General features: G+C 48.3%; 2 protein-coding genes across 5 annotated transcripts; both read left to right on the forward strand.

Annotated features, from left to right (window-relative positions):
* Positions 1-4: 4 nt before the first annotated feature.
* Positions 5-6,468, forward strand: SNIP1 (Smad nuclear interacting protein 1). Its single transcript, XM_083511673.1, has 4 exons — positions 5-999; positions 2,419-2,521; positions 2,843-3,420; positions 4,967-6,468. Exons 1-4 carry the CDS (start codon positions 920-922, stop codon positions 5,229-5,231), a joined length of 1,026 nt encoding a protein of 341 aa, XP_083367799.1. The 5' UTR covers positions 5-919; the 3' UTR covers positions 5,232-6,468.
* Positions 6,469-7,668: 1,200 nt separating this feature from the next.
* MEAF6 (MYST/Esa1 associated factor 6) lies at positions 7,669-18,488 on the forward strand. 4 transcript variants are annotated; one of them, XR_014528180.1, is made up of 9 exons: positions 8,098-8,358; positions 8,590-8,705; positions 9,639-9,726; positions 10,407-10,452; positions 11,692-11,881; positions 16,631-16,660; positions 16,836-16,894; positions 17,426-17,459; positions 17,819-18,488. XR_014528180.1 is itself a non-coding variant. In XM_083511696.1 (8 exons), exons 1-8 carry the CDS (start codon positions 8,254-8,256, stop codon positions 17,825-17,827), a joined length of 618 nt encoding a protein of 205 aa, XP_083367822.1. In that variant the 5' UTR covers positions 8,099-8,253; the 3' UTR covers positions 17,828-18,488. The 4 variants fall into 4 exon arrangements, 2 of the variants coding, with proteins under 2 accessions (XP_083367822.1, XP_083367823.1); XR_014528179.1 differs by lacking the exon at positions 16,631-16,660 and having other exon boundaries at positions 7,669-8,358; XM_083511696.1 differs by lacking the exon at positions 16,836-16,894 and having other exon boundaries at positions 8,099-8,358.
* Positions 18,489-18,584: the final 96 nt, after the last annotated feature.

Genomic DNA, 18,584 nt, shown 5'->3' on the forward strand with positions numbered 1-18,584 from the left:
TGCCCCGTTCCTCCCGAGAGGCAAGCAGAGAAGAGCCGCTCCCGGCTAAGCACGGGGTTGTTCTTGCTTGAATCCTTCTTAACATAGTCCAGTGCGGGTATTCTTGCTATTTTGCTTTGCACACGAAAACTATCCTGCAAAGCAGCTTAGCAATCCCTGAGGCTGGGACTGGAAGAGAGGAGAAGGGGAGAGAGAGGAGCGGAGCGGTCACCTGCTCAGGATGAGCCTGTCCTTGTTTTCAACCCCCGCCCCCGACTGTCCCTGCCCGTCATGGAAATCGCATGGAAGTCTGTGAGCTTAGTTAGGCGCGGCTGGCGAGCACAAGCGACGGGGCATTCTACGTGGCGGCCCCGCAGTCGCGAGCCTCACTTCTGAGTCACGTCTAGAGCTGTTTCGGAAATGATTGAGAAGCATCTCCTTTCCCCCAGTGATAGATTCCGTATTTATCGCGCCTCCCTCCGTCTGCAGCGCTTCAGCGCTTCACACACGGCTTGGGGGGGGGGGAGCTTCCTGCTCGCTCTCGCTCTCTCTCTCGTTTGTTATGAAAAAGCAATAAATGAACCCATTAAGTGAAGACGAAACTTGGCCCTCCAGCTGTTTTGGGACTACAATTCCCATCATCTCTGACCACTGGTCCTGTTAGCTAAGGATGATGTGGGAGCTGTAGTCCCAAAACAGCTGGGGGGGCCAAGTTTAGGCATCACTGCATGATTAAGTAAATGTCTTATCAGTGGCCGTCAGGGGGCGTCTGACCACGACTAGTCCTCCAGACAACTCCGCTCACAGGGCAAACCATAGAGCGCACAGTAGGTAGAGCGGCATCGAGCCTGGCTGGGAAGTATTTCTCGATAGTGACACCGGCAACGACCTGGAAGCGGAAGCGGGAGGAAAAGAAGAAGGAGAAGAGGCCGGCGGTGTTATGGAGGAGCCGCAGCGTCGGCGGAAGCGGAGCCCGCGCGGAAGCCACTCGCCGCCGCCGGGGATCTCGGGGGCCGGCAGGTGATGATGCCCGGGGGTGGCGGGGATGGGCTCAGAAGCTCCTGTGTCTTGTGAGGGGAAGGGGCCCGGCCCAGCGCCGCCTCCTCCACTGGCGCTCCGTGGGGAAGGGGGGGCGCGAGGCCGTGGGCCGACTCGCTTTATTTGCCCTTTGCCTTATAAAAAGGAGCCTTGAAGGACCGAGAGTCGGTGTGCTGTACTGATTAAGAGTGTCGGACATGGGAGAGACCGGGGTTCAAACCCCACGCTCGGCCATGAAGCTCCCTGGGTGACCTTTGGGACCAGCCACTGGCTTCTCTCAACCTAAGTTGCCTCACAGGGTAGCTGGCACCATGTTTGTCACCTTGAGCTCCATGCCTAAAAAAGGTGGGATATGAAGACAACAAACAATACAATGGTCTCCGGGCAACTTTTTCCTGTTCAAGTCTGGCTTGACTGGCTTTGCAAGAAGGTGAGATAGGGCAGAATGACAATTATGGGAAATGTGGGTTAAGTGCTTCTGTAGTGGCATTGGGCTTTGATTAGATAACACACATTAGGGAAACTGAGTTTCACCTGTTGACTGTGAGAGTGGTGCTACACATACTAGCCTTCACCGGCGTGGTGCCCTCCAGATGTTTTGCACTGCAACTCCCAGCAGGTACAGTATGCCCCCTCAACTGTGAAGGTCTCCTTATCCCACTGGCCTTCACCTCAGGTCTTGCTTAAGCATAGGAGGAATTGCAGACAGTGGAAAGATACAGGAAGCCCTCACAGCCCCCTGTCTTTGTGTCACCTGCTGTCTCTTTAAATAGTTGTTGGCTTTATTTCCTGTTTTGTTATGCTTCCTGGTTGCATTTTTATCTTCTGTACTTTGTTGATTTAACTTTATTTAAGCTGCCTTGTGGGACGCGGGTGGCGCTGTGGGTAAAACCTCAGTGCCTAGGACTTGCCAATCGTATGGTCGGCGGTTCGAATCCCCGCGGCGGGGTGAACTCCCGTCTTTCGGTCCCAGCTCCTGCCCACCTAGCAGTTCGAAAGCACCCCTAAGTGCAAGTAGATAAATAGGTACCGCTTTATAGCGGGAAGGAAAACGGCGTTTTCGTGTGCTGTGCTGCGCTGGCTCGCCAGAGCAGCTTTGTCACGCTGGCCACGTGACCCGGAAGTGTCTCCGGACTGCGCTGGCCCCCGGCCTCTTAAGTGACATGGGCGTACAACCCTAGAGTCGGACACGACTGGCCCGTAAGGGCAGGGGTACCTTTACCTTTTAAGCTGCCTTGTATGATTCTGCAAATGTTGGGTATATATTCCTTATTGATGCCCCACTCTCACCTCTGAATTGCTGTATACCAGACCACAGTGGATCAAGTGTGTTGACTTGCATGTGCCTTTTTTTGCTGATGGGAATTCATGTGCTTAACCTTGGTTTCATATCTTTAAAAGGTCACAGTCAAAAAGAAAAAACAAGTCCTCAAACAAAAAAAGCAAATCCCCCCGAGAGAAAAGAAGCCGAAGTCCGCATCATGTGATACCTAAAGTAAAGCAGGTAACTGGGCATATCAGATAAAATTGACAGAAGCTTTGTATTGTATTGCACACTTGGGATTAAAGCAAGTATGGACAACTTGAGGAAACAAAAGTTACTGGTGTAAAAAAAAAAAAGCTAAACAAACACTAGCACTGCCATTAGATTGTGCAATAGCTTAATTTTTCCAAACAGACCTTGTAGTGTGGCTATTAAATTCAGCATGCTGTGATAACAGTTTTACAGTTTTAGAAAATATATGAAAAGCCGAAACCATTTTACTTATTTATACTCATGAACAGAACTTTTAAAAACTTGCCTTTTGCTATTGCCCTAATGTAGGAGCGAGAAGAACGCTCCCAGAGGGGGCATGAGGAGCGTCCACATCGAGACCACTCTGAGCCGGGCCACAGGCGGGAAAGAAGCAATGACCGAGACAGACATCGGGACCATTCTGGCCGAAGGAAGCCCCACCGGGATCAGCCTGGGGGCCACGAAAGGGAGAGGGACGGTCATCGCTTCCAGGTTCAGCAGGCACAGAGGGAATTATATAATGAGCAACGTCGGGAGCGCCGGGAGCAGGCAGAAGCCAGCGGTGACGAAGAGAATCCAGGAGCAGAGGGGTCACACAGCACAGACAAAGAGCCAGGGAATAAAGAGAAACCAAGCTTTGAACTGTCTGGTGCACTTCTGGAGGATTCCAATACGTTCCGTGGTGTCGTGATCAAATACAGCGAGCCCCCAGAAGCACGGATCCCCAAGAAGCGGTGGCGTTTGTATCCTTTCAAGAACGACGAGGTTCTCCCAGTTATGTACATTCACAGGCAGAGTGCCTACCTGCTGGGCAGGCACCGGCGCATTGCTGATATCCCTATTGACCACCCCTCCTGCTCAAAACAACACGCTGTCTTTCAGTACCGGTAAGTCTTGGCCAAGGTGTGGGTGTGGATATGTAGCTGCTTAGGAGCCTCTATGAGCTATGAGTAGCTGTTAAGTTTCAAGTTAGCTATTAATACTCCCCACTTACTGACTGGGATCTATACAGCAAGAGACAGTATTAAGGACTTTGGATACATCATTTTATTGATAAATACGCCCTGTAATTGCTACCTCCATGTTGTCCTACCCCTCTCCAGCAAATTTATGCCAAATACATTCATCTGCTGTCGTTTTGACCGTAGCTCCTCTTTCCTGGTACACTATGTCGCTATTGAGAAAGTATCCTTGCTTTAAAGCTCCTTGCCTGCAATTTGATGTCAGCCTTGTCTCCTAGTAAAGCCCTTCTAATTCCTTCAACTTGGGACAAACAAGCAACAAGTCCCAAGCAAGTGTCGGGGAGCTTCTAGCCCAAGGACCTAATTAAGCCTGGCACAGGTCCCAGTTTGGTCCATGAAACTGTTCCCCACAGACTACAGTCACCTGCTCCCCATTTGGCCTTACATAGAGGATGTGAAGTGTGGGGCAGGTATAGACACGGTTATAAAGGATTTAACTTAAGCCCCCAATTGTTCCTTTGCAAGCAGGTTCTTTGTTGGTGCTGATAGGAACTCCCTAGCATAGCTGAGGGGACTTGCATTGTTTGCAGGAAGGGGTGTGGATTCAAACCTTCTTGGAACAGAGAATTTTTTTTCTCTGCAGAGGGGGAAATGCTTTGTTTATGGAGAAAGCAGCTTGAACCCAAACCACTTTCTTGAGAATGACTTCAAAGGAGCTCCCTCTGACTGCCAATCAGTGGTTACAGCAAGTCCCTTTGAAGGCATGCTCCTTTGAACTTCAACATGTGCATGTGCCAGTCATCTGGCAGTATTATGACGTTGGCAGAGGGTGGGGGAATTAAGGGCCAGCCTTGACAAACCTGGTAAACTAATGGAAGCCAGTGCAACAGAGCTTACCCTCCCTATGCCTCCTCCAGATCTCTTAAGGGTCAGGAGAACCCCCCAGAGCAGCACCCAGGAGACATGGGGCTTGCCAAGCTGTACTTGGCAAGCAGAAATATTTGTGCTGACAGAACAGTCGTAAGAGCATGACTTTGAATTGCTGTCTAAGGATCTGGCCCACTGGGTGGTTCCTATTCCCCATTCCTGATATGCTGAATAGTGTGAGGACTGGGAGTGATCAGAAATTGCAATTATGGGGCATATTGAAGGTTTAAAACCAGAGCAGACCTTATGGGGCTTTAAGTTCATTATCAATAGTTCCACTAAAGATTAGGGCAGCTACAAATTTTTCAAGGTGGAAAGGGCCACAGCTGATCTCCTTGAGCAGCAAAGCAGTCACAACTAAATAGCTCTTCTTCCTGAATAAGCACACAGGTCTCTGCTGTCAGTTATGTTCAAAGAAGTTTTATGTTTTAAGATGTGCTCCACAGGGTTGTTGTGGGATGCTGGAAGCTGGGAGAAATCTTAACGAAGTTGGGCTCCCATATATTATGCTGTTAATCAGTACAAATCTCTTGTTTCTTACAAGGCTTGTGGAGTACACCCGCCCTGATGGCACAGTGGGCCGGAAGGTAAAACCCTACATTATTGACCTTGGCTCAGGCAATGGCACATTTCTGAACAACCAGCGCATTGAGCCTCAGCGCTACTACGAACTGAAAGAGAAGGATGTCCTGAAATTTGGGTTCAGTAGCAGGGAGTATGTTCTGCTCCATGAGTCATCAGATACCTCAGAGGTGGACCAGAAGGCAGAGGAGGAGGATGAGGAGGAAGAGGAGGAAGAATCCACCTGACAGCCCATCAGGGGGTGGACTTAACCTTTCTCTGCAGCTGAGCCTCAGATCCTTTGTGTGGACTGAAGCATTGCTGCCCCGATGCCTCTCACTGCCTTAAAATCTGCTGCCTTTGGCTAGTCATGTTAATTTGTGAACTTCACACACACTCAGTTGATGGTTATGGGCACTGAAGTAGAGCCAACTGTTGCTTTTCAAATGGTTTGGGTTAATCAGAAGGTGCTAGGAAAGCGAGGTCACTTTTGATGCCCAGCTGATATCGCAGCTGTGTTGCTAGAGTTTCTCAAAGTATCTTTTAATTTAAGACTCTGAAACAAGAAACCACCCTGTACAAAAATTGCCTTTTCCAAACAAACAGGTTATTTTGCTTCTCCCCACCCCTTTTATTTTTTTGCTTGCACACAGTTTTTTAAAAAATGATAGATGCAACTTTTTTTTAAAGAAAAAAAGAATTTTGGTTTAAAGCCTGTTGGATGTTCTGTAATGTCTCTAGCAGTTCGATTTATTAATGTGTTGAGGTAAAAGAACTTGCAAAAAATTGTGTAGATTTCTGAGATTCATGTAGGAAATTGTGCATCAAAATACATTTTCAGGGATATACTTTCCAGATCCGTGGCAGTTGAATCTGGAGTGAAAAGGAAGTTTTCTGTCTCCTCTGTCTGGCTTTCTTACCACTGAGGGGAAGGGAGTATTAAGTTCGTTTCTCAGGCACCTGTATTACCCCATGAATAATTTTGCACTTAGCATGGTGGATAGTTTCCAAAAAACATTTAAGTAAGTTTAATTTCCTTTCTTTCAATGTGGATGCTACTATATTTTTGTCTTACTGATAGCAAGAGGCAGGAGGTGTATTAGTGTTGTACGAAGGGAGGTGGAAGAGACCTTTGCCCACAACCCTTTTGCACTCTGAAAACTTTTGCACAGGTTCTGTAGCTACAGTTTTGTGTGTAGCTGCCTTACAATAAAGGAAACACAACTTGCTGTGTGTAGGGGTAGTAACTTTTCGTACTGCCCCACACTTTCTGAGAGCACCTCCTGTTTGCATAAATGTACCATGTGCATAGGGTTGTGTGCATGTCTAGAAGAATATTAGGATAAAGTTTAGCATGTAAATATGGGGCCAAAATGCAGATTTTCAAGCTTTTAGGTGATGGAGATGGTTTTGGACAGCAGTATCGCCTTTCCCAGAAGTCCCTATTTTCTTTTTTAAATAAAGGATTTGTAAATTTAGCTTGAACATGTTTATATTGCTGTGGTTTTTTTCTTCCTTTCTCCAAATTGATAATGTTATTTCCTACTTAACTTTTAAATGGAAACAGGTGGGTTGGTGTGATATTACAGATAAGCAGCAAAAATAGAGTTTACAAAGCTCTGTGTATTTTTTAAAAATGGCATTCAGCAAGCACGGCAAACCATTCTATCACTGCAACCTTGTACTATTGAGGAGTCACGCTGTAAGCTGTTTAGAGCCTGTGCCCCATAATCCAATACCAAAATATTTATTTTCAATACAGTGCCATTGTGACCCTCTTAAGAATCTTGGGGGGGGGGGTGAACAGGGGAAGGACTAGACCATGTGAAAAGTGAACAGAATATTTGAGCTGCAGTTCATTCATTTACGCCTTTGTATTCAAGTTATAACAAATTGCACCTGGACATTCTGTTGTTGCTCCCATAACCTAGGTTTAAGGTGCCATTTAGCTCCTAGCTTTCATATCTCAGTTTCTAACACTGCAGGCAGCAAAATCACAAAATTGGGATGACACATACAGCCCCAATTTTTAAAAAGGAAGAGCAGCAAAGAATGGACTTAACCAATCCATGAAAGAACATATTAGACAACCTGGTCTGAGATGGGCAGGTGAATGTGTTTTGTGGCTCTGCCCATGTACATTCAACTGAATGACCCACTTTATAATGCCAAACCCAACTGTGTGGACTCCCTAAGGAGATCACAATTGCTGTCAGCTTAGCAATTATTTCACTTACTGTGTTGTCCTAATGCGTTCTCAGTTTCCGGCTTACAGTTTGTCTGGGGTGTACAAACCATGAGCTTAGGTTTGGATGATCTGCTACTGGCACAGAGGAGATAAAAGACAGCCAGTGTGATACAGTGATTAGAGTGCCGGTTTACAGCCTGGGAGACCAGGGTTTGAATCCCCACTCAGCCATGAAGCTCACTGGGTGAACTGGGGCCAGTCACTGCCTCTCAGCCTAACCTACTTCACCGGTTTGCTGTGAGAACAAAAATCGAAGGGCAACCATGTGCACCGCCTTGAACTCCTTGGAGGAACAGGGATATAAGGTCACACATCACTCACTCCCTAAGACAGAGGGGCCTCTGCCACCTGGTTCAGGCCTGGTTCGAAATATAATTGCTTTCTGCTTCATAACAAATATTTGCTTCATCTTGCACCCATTGCCCCGTTGAAGGAATCCCAGGAACTTCTCCTGGCCTGTTGACATTCCCTAAATATATTTCAACGGAGGCGATAGTGCAACTCTTCTCCATCCCCTCTTCTGCCGAGTAACGTCAGAAAGGCAGAGGCTTGGGAGCCCAACTGTGAGTTGGCTTCCTGGCGGGGTGAGAGGCCTCCCCAGGTGAAAGGGCGGCGGGAATCCGTGGGCCTGTGTCCGTCGGCTCCTCGACCCTTCCCAGCCCACTGATCGGCTGGGATTGGGACCGGCGGGCGCTTCTAGATCCAAGAGGGAAGCGCGGGCGGAGCCTTCCGGCCCCTCCATCCTTCCTGCTGCTGCTTATCGAGAGCGGCTCGGCTGAGTGGAAGCCCCGCCGAAAGGGAGGGAGCTGGCAGGGCGGGGACTGCCGCCTGCGGGCCGCCCAACCGCCGCTTGGCTGCCTCCGCCTCCGCGCAAGGGCTGGCCCGACGGCGGGGAAGGAGGAGGCTCCAGCCTCTGCTGCTCCCAGCGGCTCCGCCCGGCATCGCGCTCCCGCTCGCCTGCCTGGGTCGGGCCTTCCTCTCGCCTCTCCTCCTGCCGCTCGCTCTCCTCCTTCTCGCGGGCGATGGCGGCGCTCCACGGGGCGGCCACCAAGGCCGGCGCCCCGCCGCAGATCCCGGACACCCGTCGCGAGCTGGCCGAGCTGGTCAAGCGCAAGCAGGAGCTGGCCGTGAGTAGGAGCCCCCCGACGCCGAGGGAGGGGAGGGGAGGGGCGGGCTAGGCCTGGGCGAAGATGATGATGATGATGCCCCTGGCCCGGGCAGTGTGGGCGCGCGGGCGCGGGGAGGGATACCTTCTCTGCCCCTGCTCCTCCAAAAGCCCCCACCCACCGCGAGGCTCCCCTGCCGCCCCTCCCCACCGCGCGCTCGATGTTTCCTCTCTCCCTTCTGCCCTTTTGCAGGAGACGCTGGCCAACCTGGAGCGGCAGATCTACGCCTTCGAGGGCAGCTACCTAGAAGATACCCAGATGTACGGCAACATCATCCGAGGCTGGGACCGCTACCTGACCAACCAGAAGTGAGTGGAGGGCGGGGTGCAAAACGGAAAGCCGCCCTCAAAGAGGACTGGCGTCATGGGTTGCAACAGGAGACCTCTAGCAAAGCGCTTTGCAACTGCGCCAGGTCCACCCTGCTCTAAGTGATAAACCCTGTAGCTCTCCTCTGGGGGGTGTCCCATGGCCTGGACTGCTGCGGGTGACTCCCTGCTGCCCCCCTTCCACTTTGAGCTACTCCTTCCTTCTCTTCCCCCCACCCTCCACCTCCTGCCTCACCAGTGCTCCTTCCCTGATTTGGGGCAGGGGCTACAGCCACCTCTCTGGGGTCCGGGGTGTGTGTGTGTGTCACCCACTGGGCCTGGGCCTTAATCTGTTGTCATACAGCAGTCACAGTTTATTCTAGAGTCCAGAAGGCGGCCTGCAAAAGGGCACTCCCTCCCACTTCTTCTTGAGAAGAGAGGGGTGGTTTCCCCGTTTGAGGTGGTGGTTGTGGGGAGATGCTATTTCACAGGTCTGCCCTTGACTTACACCAGCCAATAGGAAGGCTGCTGGATCAGGCCAGTGACCCTTTTAGTCCAGCATCCTGTTCTCACAGTGGCCAACCAGATGCCCCAACGGGAAACTCACAAGCAGGACCTAAGGTCAAGAGCCCCCTCGTCTCCTGTAGTTTCTAGCAACTGGCATTCAGTAGTATTTACCTCCTCCGACCATGGAGGCAGAGCATAACCATTCTGGCTAGTAGCTGTGGATAGCCTTCTCCTTCATGAATTGGCCTAATCCTCTTCCAAAGCCGTCTTGGTTGGTGCCCAGCAATGCTTCCTGCAGGAGCAAGTTCCATAGTTTAACAATGTGCTGTGTAGCTGTCCTAAATATTCAGTTGAAGGTCCACAAATTCTAGTGTTTTGAGTCAGGGAGAAAAACTTGTTTCTATCTATTTTCTCCTCTCTTGCTTCCAGGAACTCCAACAGCAAGAATGACCGACGGAACCGCAAGTTCAAAGAAGCCGAGCGCCTTTTCAGCAAGTCTTCAGTCACATCAGCTGCTGTGAGTGCAACACAACCTGGGGGCAAGGCCTGTGTTGTTTCTCTGAGGCCTCCCCCTCCTATGTCCTTTCTTCCACCCAAACACGTGGAAAGCATATTGCATGATTTCCAGTAACAGGTACTCAGAAGCATTGCTGCCTCCAACTTTTGGTCCTCCTCTAGGTAGTCTCCCTGTATCCTCCCCTATTGACAGGAAGAAGTCACTGAACTGATCCCTCAACTTCTCTAGACATCTTTCAGGTTGAGCAAACTGTGTTTATTTGTTATTTTGAAAGCATTGGAGTTATTCCTGTCCACTTTTGGCCAGCCCTCTCGCACAACACACACCATTTGGGTCCTCCCAGTCTCCTTCCTTCCCACCTTGTCTTATTCAGGTGTAGTTTGTTCTTTGTCCTCCGAGCACTGAGGGAGGACCAATGCCAGTCCTCCTGGGGCAGAGGAAGCTTTCCCCCATCACTAGATGCCTGAGATCCTGTCAAGGGAGATACTGCCAAAGCATAGAAAGTAGGGCAAGTACTTGGAGTGGGGTGGGATTTGCAACCTGTGCCTGTCCTATGGCACAATCTCGGAAGTCCAGCCAAATGTGGCACCTCTTTGAGTGGCCTGAGAAGGAGGCGATGGGGTGGAGTCTCCCAGAAGTTCCCACAATCCTCCTCAATCTGGTCTCTTTCGGTTTCCTAGGCGGTCAGCGCACTGGCAGGAGTTCAGGACCAGCTCATTGAAAAACGTAAGTTGGCCTTCCTTCCTGCTGAGCCCCCTTCCTCTCTTGTGAACTTGTCTCCACACTGCTCACTTCACAGATGCTGTGAAATCCAACTCAGAAGGTGCAGAGTTGGACTGTCCTGCTTCTGGAAGAGAGCAGGATTGAATGCCAAAAGCTTCCTGCACGTGGAAAACTTTTTTTAAAATTAAATATTTTATTGAAGTACTGTAAATAAAAAACCAATACAATAAAAACAATAGAAATATCAAAAAAAGTGCAGTATATCTAGGTGAGACCCAATAGTAGACTGGCAGAATACTTAAGACCATTAGGAAAGCTGAATTTCATATTGTGCTGCAGAGAGAGAGTCCTGTGTGCTTGTTATATATAATATAACACCAATCAGAGTAAAAATTTTCAGAGCCCTCCAAGCTTTTGCCACCAAGTAATTTAGGGGTTATTTTTTCAGCTAATGCTAAACTTCACATATTTTTATACCAAAGCAGAAGTCACAAGTCCTGCAAGGTTCTCCGTGAGAGCTGAAAACTTTGAATTGCTCTTCCCACAGATTTAGTAACTAAAGCTGCAGTGAAGTTGTGTTGGGATATTTGATGATTTTGGTCATTTCTTGACCAATTGTCCAGCATTTGAATGCCTGTGGGTGGAGGAACCACAGGTGGAGGAAGGTGCTTCTTTCCCCACATCCCCACTAACAATTCTGGCATCACATGGGCAATTTGCACTGGTACGTTGTGCCATCTGCATAGGATTTCCATGGAACACTCCCTCATGTAAGCCGAGGCTGGTTTATATAATTTGGATGACCATAGCACATAGAATCTATTGTCTGCATGTGCAGGTCTTTCTTCTGTGTAAGTATAAGCCCTAATAAAACAGACCAGCGAGAATATCTACTAATTCGGCACATTTGGCTGACACTAGGCCTTTCATTTGGAAAGCTCCTTCTCCATCAAGGAGAAGGGCAACCCTTGCAGAACCAAAATCAGCCCATGTTTCTCACTTATTTACTCTTCCATCCTGCTCTGAGTTTTCTGAGATAAGAATAGGTTAGAAATATAATGGTGTTTTTTTAAAAGAAGATTACAGTAAATTGATAATTGATTCAGGTGTGGGTGCAAAAAGCGCATTTCCCCCCTGCTGTAGGGGCTTCCTTCCTGACCCCTGGGGGCTGGCCTTCTGGCCAGAGCCAATGAGAGCAGCTATTTCTCTGAGCTCTGAGGCGTGCCTGGATTTCTCCTTCAGGGGAGCCTGGCAGCGGGACGGAGAGCGACACCTCCCCAGACTTCCACAACCAGGAGAACGAACCGAGCCAAGAAGAAGCGGAAGAGCTGGACGGCTCCGTCCAAGGGGTGAAGCCCCAGAAGGCAGCATCCTCCACTTCGGGCAGCCACCACAGTAGCCACAAAAAACGGAAGAACAAAAATCGACACAGGTGAGGTGGGCGAGGGCTAAGTGTGTGGGCTGAGCTGGAGTTGGGGGGTTTAGAGGGCACCTTCTCTTGAAGGGCAAATACCCTGCCAGAGGATTTCCCCCTCTGGCTTGGCACATATTTTGGTCTTGGAATCATAGAATTGTAGAGTTGGAAGGGACCCCCAAAGGGCATCTAGTCCAGCCCCCTGTGACACAGAAATCGCAGCTAAAGAACCCTTGCGGGATGGCTGTCCAACCTCTGGTTAAAAACCTCCCGTGAAGGAGAGTCTCGCCCTACCAAATCTTTCTTTTGAGGTGGGTGTTGAAGAGGACTCTTGGTGGCACAGAGCAGGGCTGGGGGACTGGATTTTTGGGCCACAGGTGGGCAGGGGGAGTGCAGTGCAGCAGTTAGAGCAGTGCTTCCCAAACTTTTTCAGGCCACCACTGCCTTGGTTCCATAACCTCATCCCCAGTGCCCCCTACTCTGTAAAAAGCATTATTCAGAATAGTGGTTTGCATGACCCGTTAAGGTAGATAATAACACACTAGAATTCAAAACAGTAACAGTTAATTGCACATTTATTCAAAATCCAGTTAACGCTATTTAGCTTAATTATTTCAAGAAAACTGATGAACTTGATACGTTGATACCAGCTTTTCGAAGTCTGAGAGTTATTTACACCTCTAGCGGCCACCCCCCGCCACCCCCTTTGCCTCTTAGTGCCCCCCTAAGGAATCACACTAGTGTTGGACTAAGATCTGGCAGACCAGAGTTCAAATCCCCACTCAGCCATGAAGTTCCCACTGGGTGACCTTGGGGGCTCTTGTCACTGTTCCCAGGCTAACCTACCTCACAGGGTTCTTGTGAGGATAAGATGTGCAGAGGGAGAACCAACCAATGCCACCTTGAATTCCTTGGATGGAAGGAGGTGGGGTAGGACTGTTGTGCATAAATAAAAATACATGTCAGGTCATAGGATGTTCAAGGTGTGATTGCAAAGGAAGAGGAAGCAGGAGAAGGTGCCTTCCTGACTCTTCCTTTACAGGCAAAATCCTGCCCCTTTCCTGTTACTGGGCAGGGCAATAGAAAAAGATGTTCCGTTAAAAAGCAGCCCGTTTTGCCTGTAAAGGAAGAGTCGGGGGTGAGAGCACTTAAAGGGGGCTCCAGCTTGAGGTCTCAAGCCTTGCCTTGAATTTTCTTACACCTGATTCACCTGCCATCAGGGCTGAGAAAGGTAGGCGTGGTTTATTTTATTTGTTTTGTTTGGAGCATTTGCGTCCCGCACTTCAGCCCCAAAGACTCCCAGAGCAGCTTAGACTAGTGGCCAAAATTGTGGAAACCTTTTGGAAAAGGTGTATTTCCAAGGTTTGATGGCTCATAACACCGCTCTTTTTTTGGAGTAATACCATAAAATTATATATCAATGGAGAGATAATTTAATGACGAATGCAACACTTACCTTTATTCTGTAAAAAGTTATACCCAAATAACCAGAACAGAGAAGCACAACTTCCTTAGGCTGATATGCAGTAGCGTTCCTTCATTTGAATGTAGCCAATGAGCATGAGTGTTTAGAGAGCCAATTAGGTGTCGTCTTGTTTTGGCAATGATCCAATCAGGTCACAGTAGGATTCAGCTGTTGATGTTATGTACTGGAGCTGAGAGGAGGACATTGGTCAGTGTGTTAGATGATTGCTATCAAGTTGGGTTTTTTTGTTTTTTGTTCTTTCATTTAGTGAGCTTGTAAAACGTAATAAAATTAAACAAATGGCGCAAAGAGTTGACTGGTAACCCAGAAAGCGATGTAAAATAGTACTATTAAGTGAACAAGGCTACAGTTATGAAGAAATTAGAAGAAAAATTGGTGGAAACTTAACTAAAGGTGGCATTTCTAAATTTTTGAAGAGCTATAAGGAGACTCAGTCACTACAAAATCAGACTGGTAAAGGCAGGAAAAGGTGCATAACAGCAAGTAACGACAGAAGAATTGAGAGACTTGGGGCTACGTGGCAGAAAAATAATCTGGGTGTATACAAGATGACATGGCGCAATGTAATGTGAAGTTGAGTGCAAGGACTGTTTGGCGCAGACTGCAGGAATATGTTCTAAATGCTAGAAATCCAAGGAAAAATCCACGGTTATTTCTCAAACTGAAAAGATTAAACTGGGCTAAAACCCAACTGGACAGCAGAACAGTGGGACAGTGTTGTTTGGAGTGATGAGACCAAAATCTCCTTGCGTGAGGAGAAAAATCAGAGAAGATTTACATCCTACTTGCATTACACCTACCATGAAACACCCAGTTAGTGTTATGATCTGGGATTGTATGACAGCAAAAGCTGTGGGCAGAATTTGCATCATTAATGGGAATGTAAATGCCCCAAAATACATAAATGAAATACTTGAGCCCGAACTGAAGCGTTCCACATGTGATCTTTTCATAAACAATGAAGCATTTATAGAAATATTTATTTAATATTTAAACAGGATTTAGCTCCATGTCATGTTGCTACTGTTTGCAAAAGGTGGTTTCAAGATAATCATATTCCACTGCTGGAATGGTCTGGGAATAGCCCAGACCTTAACCCAATCAAAAACCTATGGAGCCAACTAAAGAAACTTGTTAGTCAGAAGCAACCCAGCAATAAAACCCAATTAATAGAGGCAATAATTCAATCTTGGTTTCACATTATTACAGCTGCAGAACTAAAAAACTTGGTTCATTCCAAGGGAAGGCATCGTAATGCCGTAATTAAAGCTAAAGTTTACCCAACTAAGTATTAACTGACATGGTGAGAATTCTTGCATATCTCATTTTTTCTATGTGTTTCACGTTTCTTCTTTATGACTGCTGTTGTAATAAATAATCTTTCATAAAAGTTACTACATTACATTCTTCATTAAATGATCTTTACATTGATATAGAATTTTATGGTATTACTCCCAAAAAGAAGTGGTGTTATGAGCCATCAAACCTCGGAAATACACTTTCCCCAAAAGGTTTCCACAATTTTGGCCACTAGAGTATATATGATCAAGACAAGACAATCCCTAACTGCAGGCTTACAGTCTATTAAAAACAAACAAACCATGAAACACAGGGGAAACGGAACAGGGAGGGAAGAGGAAAATGAAAACCAAAACTCGGACACCAATTTCTGCACAGCTGTTCCTATATTGACCAACTGGCACAGTTCAGGAGCAGGAGGTGCCTGATGGAGCTAGGCCTCTAGCAAAGCTGATGAAATGAGCCTTGCTGGTACCCATCTCTCCCACAGAGGCAGCCTGGGGTGAATGGCTGCCTGCAGGTGACAGTTGAGGGCAGAGGAGGCCCGATGGGGCTGGCCTGTCCCAGCAGAGCCAATCATTCTCTGCTTCTCAGCTCTCCCACTGCTGGAACGGCACCCGAAACAGCGTGGTGCATCACTTGGTGGACCAAAAGTTCCCCACCAGTAATGTAGAGGGAGGTAGCTTTATTTTAGTAAATTTTGATTCTTCATTCCAAGGAGCTCAGGGTGACAATTATGGTTCTTTCTTATCCTCTCAGCAGCTCTTGGGAGTAGGTTAGGCATGGTTCACCCGGTGACTTACTGTTCAGAGCCAGGCATTTGATTCACCACTGTTCCATGCTGACCCTCTTGAGCAAACCCATTTATGTGTTGCAGGGGGGGAAAGAAGCCACCCCAGGGATGCAGTTCAGGTCCACAGCAAGGGATGCTCCTAAATTAGTGGGGGTTTGCCAAGGGCCCAACTCCAAATAGGAAAGAGGCCTCCATTGAGCAGATGACAGATGGAAAATGCAGGTGAAATGTCACCTCTAACTGCAGCATGTTATGGCTATTGGCATAGCCCCATCTGGGTCCAGGCTGCTCTGTAAGAGTGAGAGGGCAGGGACCTGCCCCACAGGGGTTGCAATTTAGGAAAGTGCAAAAGGTAGTGGTGGGAAAGGGGGACAAGGGGTGGAAAATGGGAGTCTGCCACAGTTTCACATCCTAGGTGGGCATTCAGAATATCTGGCAGCTGGGTAGAATCAAAGATTTACAGAGTTGATAGAGCTGGACAGGATTCCAGGATTCCAACCCTCTGCAGTGTAGGAGTTGCAGCTCAGGAATCCCCGACAGATGATGGCCCTCCAACCTCTGTTTAAACACCACTTATGTTGTGGGGCGCTTCAGGCTTTCCCTTCCTCCTGGGTTCTCCGGACCGGGAGTCTCATAGCCATGCTGTGTTTGATTGGTCTGTTGAAAATCCCAATCCCCCCAAGAATCCAGACCGGGGTTTGTGAGTGAGGCTGGCATGTGCGTGAATGTCTGGGACCGAATCCGTTCTGGTGCTGCTTATTCCTGCCTTTGCTCTCCCACCTTCCCGTGTCAGCTCCCTCCCACCCACTGCTACTCTGCCCTTAAGAGCTGCCTTTGCCCCCCTCCCCATCATCCTTCTTCCTCCTCCTCACCTGCCTGTTCCCTCCCCCTGCAGCTCTTCTCCCCTTGAGCCCCATAAGAATGCTCCACAGAGCTTGTGGGGTGGGAGGTGGAATCTGTGGGGTGCCAGGCTGAGAGGCTGGGAGTGGGGCGGGGGGGGGGGAGAGGGAGGGATTTTAAAGGCCGGTGCTTGGTCATCAGGTGCCCTATTCTGAAGTTTGGATCATCGCCACTGGCTCTGTTTTTATTTTTGAATAAACTTGCTAGGGTGGCTAATCGACTAATTAATTTTAATTCCTTAGTATATTAATGTCTGTTGCTTTCTTCCTTTCAAATGCTGCCCCCTCAGCCCGTCTGGCATGTTTGATTATGACTTTGAGTAAGTTTGACTTGACTTAGTTCTTGTGCTGTGTTTATAGTCCGTAGACCTTTCTCCACACCAACCCCCCCTCCCCTGCTTTCATCTCTTCCCTCCCCCCCCCATCCCCCACTCCTCCCTCCCGCCATGCCTGGTCAAAGCTATTCTAACCCATAGTTTATCTGTTTAATTGTAGGTATGTATATTAGGTTAGGCTGGCAAGTTTTTTAAAATACAGACAAAAGCGCATTGGAGGTAACTTTTTATTTAATAACCTTGGCAATACTCAATCAGCTTCCTTCTTCCGCTTCCTTTACATCATTTTAAAAAGCAGATAAACTTCTGTTGGGGTTTTGAAAACTTGATTTTTCTTGCTTTGCTTTCTGAAGCCAATGGCCCATGTTGGACTTGGCCTTTTTTCCGCCCCGCTGCAGAGAAACACGAGGCCTTTGATTTGGCTGGGGTAGCCAAATCCTCTTTCAATCTGACATCCGCTCTCTCCTCAAAAGAGCTGCACTCTTTAACCTGCTAACATAGCGCATGACATGTTAACTCAGTCTATGGATGCTGGCTAACTCTCTAATTCATTTTCCTTCTGATTGTGTGGGTAGAAAACTGCATTTCTGTGCAGGGTTGGGGTATGTTGTTGGGGTGGGGGCAGATTCTGCTTTGGCCTGGCTGAATTGGCAACTGGGGACAAATTAACCACATTCTGTGGCTTGGTTTTTGGATCTGACTTTTCCCTGAATCTCATCTGAAAGCTCCTTTCTCTTTCCTTCCTTGCAGGATTGATCTCAAATTGAACAAAAAGCCCCGAGCTGTAAGTATCATCCTCTGACCTTGGAATGCCCTTCTCCACCCCCTACCTTCAATCCCCTGCCCTCCCTCTTCACCCAGTTCTTCTTTCAATGGCAGAATTCTGGGATGGGGAGGGTGGATTAGGAGTTAAGACAAATCCCATCTTTTCACTAAAGGGTGAATCCTTCCTCTACTCACCCTCCACTTAATGAATGGAGGGCAATGTGTCTAAGTGGTTAAGCTCTCTGGCATTGCCCCTGCTGAGCTAAATCTTCCTCCCTCTCCCCACACTGAATGCAAAGAGTGGGGTGGGATTCTGAAGCAGCAGTTTGTGGGAGCAGCTGTCCTGATGCCCTGCCACCTTATTCTTTCCTGCCACAGGATTACTAGATGCCTCCAAGCTGAATCTTCCAAGAGCCTGTCTGCCTTCCGCCCCAAATCCCAGCCCTCACCAGGAGACTGAATAAGCACAAGTCCAGCTCTTTCCCATCCCAGACTGCCCAGGTCTCCTGGCTCAGCTCAGCTCAGATGATGTTGATGGGGACAATCTGTGACAGCAGCAGCAGCTGCTCCTTCTTTGCTTCCTTCCTTCTCAGCTGTTCGGCGACAGACGCCCACCTTGGATTGGCCAGCCTCACTGCTGCTGTTTCATCATGTGTAAAATAACCATCAGGAAATGCTCTTGTTGATGTTTCCTTCTGTTTCTTCTGGTTGATTATAACCCATTTTTTTTGTCTCATGATGTTGCTTTTTTAAAAAACAACAACAACAACAAACCTTGATATTTAAATTACAACTTTTTAAAAAAAAAGAAAGAAAAGAAATGGTCCAGCTGTGCTGCCCCCTTGTCTATGTAGGTCCTCTTCCCTCTTGTTGGAGCCTGACTGTGGTGATGCTGGGGGAACTACTTCAAAGAGGCAGTGGGTTGGAGCAGGAAGGTGACTGTTTAATTCTCCTGATGCTTGAGAGGGATGAAGGCGGTGGGGGCAGAGTCTCTCTCTTTTTAAAAAACACTTCTGTCTTTTGTTTGTAAATAAAGCCATCAAACTTCCATCTCACTGAGCTTGTTTCTGAGCAGGGGGGGGGGGACCTAGCTGGCCAGCCAGCCTGGGTCAGGGCCAGATCCTGCTGGTGGTGGTCTGCAAGG

The sequence above is a fragment of the Podarcis liolepis genome, assembly GCF_965112155.1.
Source record: "Podarcis liolepis genome assembly, chromosome: 7".
Classification (NCBI taxonomy): Eukaryota; Metazoa; Chordata; class Lepidosauria; order Squamata; family Lacertidae; genus Podarcis; species Podarcis liolepis.

Coding starts and splice junctions, on each gene's coding strand:
- MEAF6 (XM_083511696.1), top strand. CDS start 8,254: ATGGCGGCGCTCCACGGGGCGGCCACCAAGGCCGGCGCCCCGCCGCAG. Junction 9,727..10,406: donor CTTCAGTCACATCAGCTGCT/GTGAGTGCAACA, acceptor TCGGTTTCCTAG/GCGGTCAGCGCACTGGCAGG. Junction 16,661..17,425: donor ATGTTTGATTATGACTTTGA/GTAAGTTTGACT, acceptor CCTTCCTTGCAG/GATTGATCTCAAATTGAACA.
- SNIP1 (XM_083511673.1), top strand. CDS start 920: ATGGAGGAGCCGCAGCGTCGGCGGAAGCGGAGCCCGCGCGGAAGCCAC. Junction 1,000..2,418: donor GGGATCTCGGGGGCCGGCAG/GTGATGATGCCC, acceptor TATCTTTAAAAG/GTCACAGTCAAAAAGAAAAA. Junction 3,421..4,966: donor CACGCTGTCTTTCAGTACCG/GTAAGTCTTGGC, acceptor GTTTCTTACAAG/GCTTGTGGAGTACACCCGCC.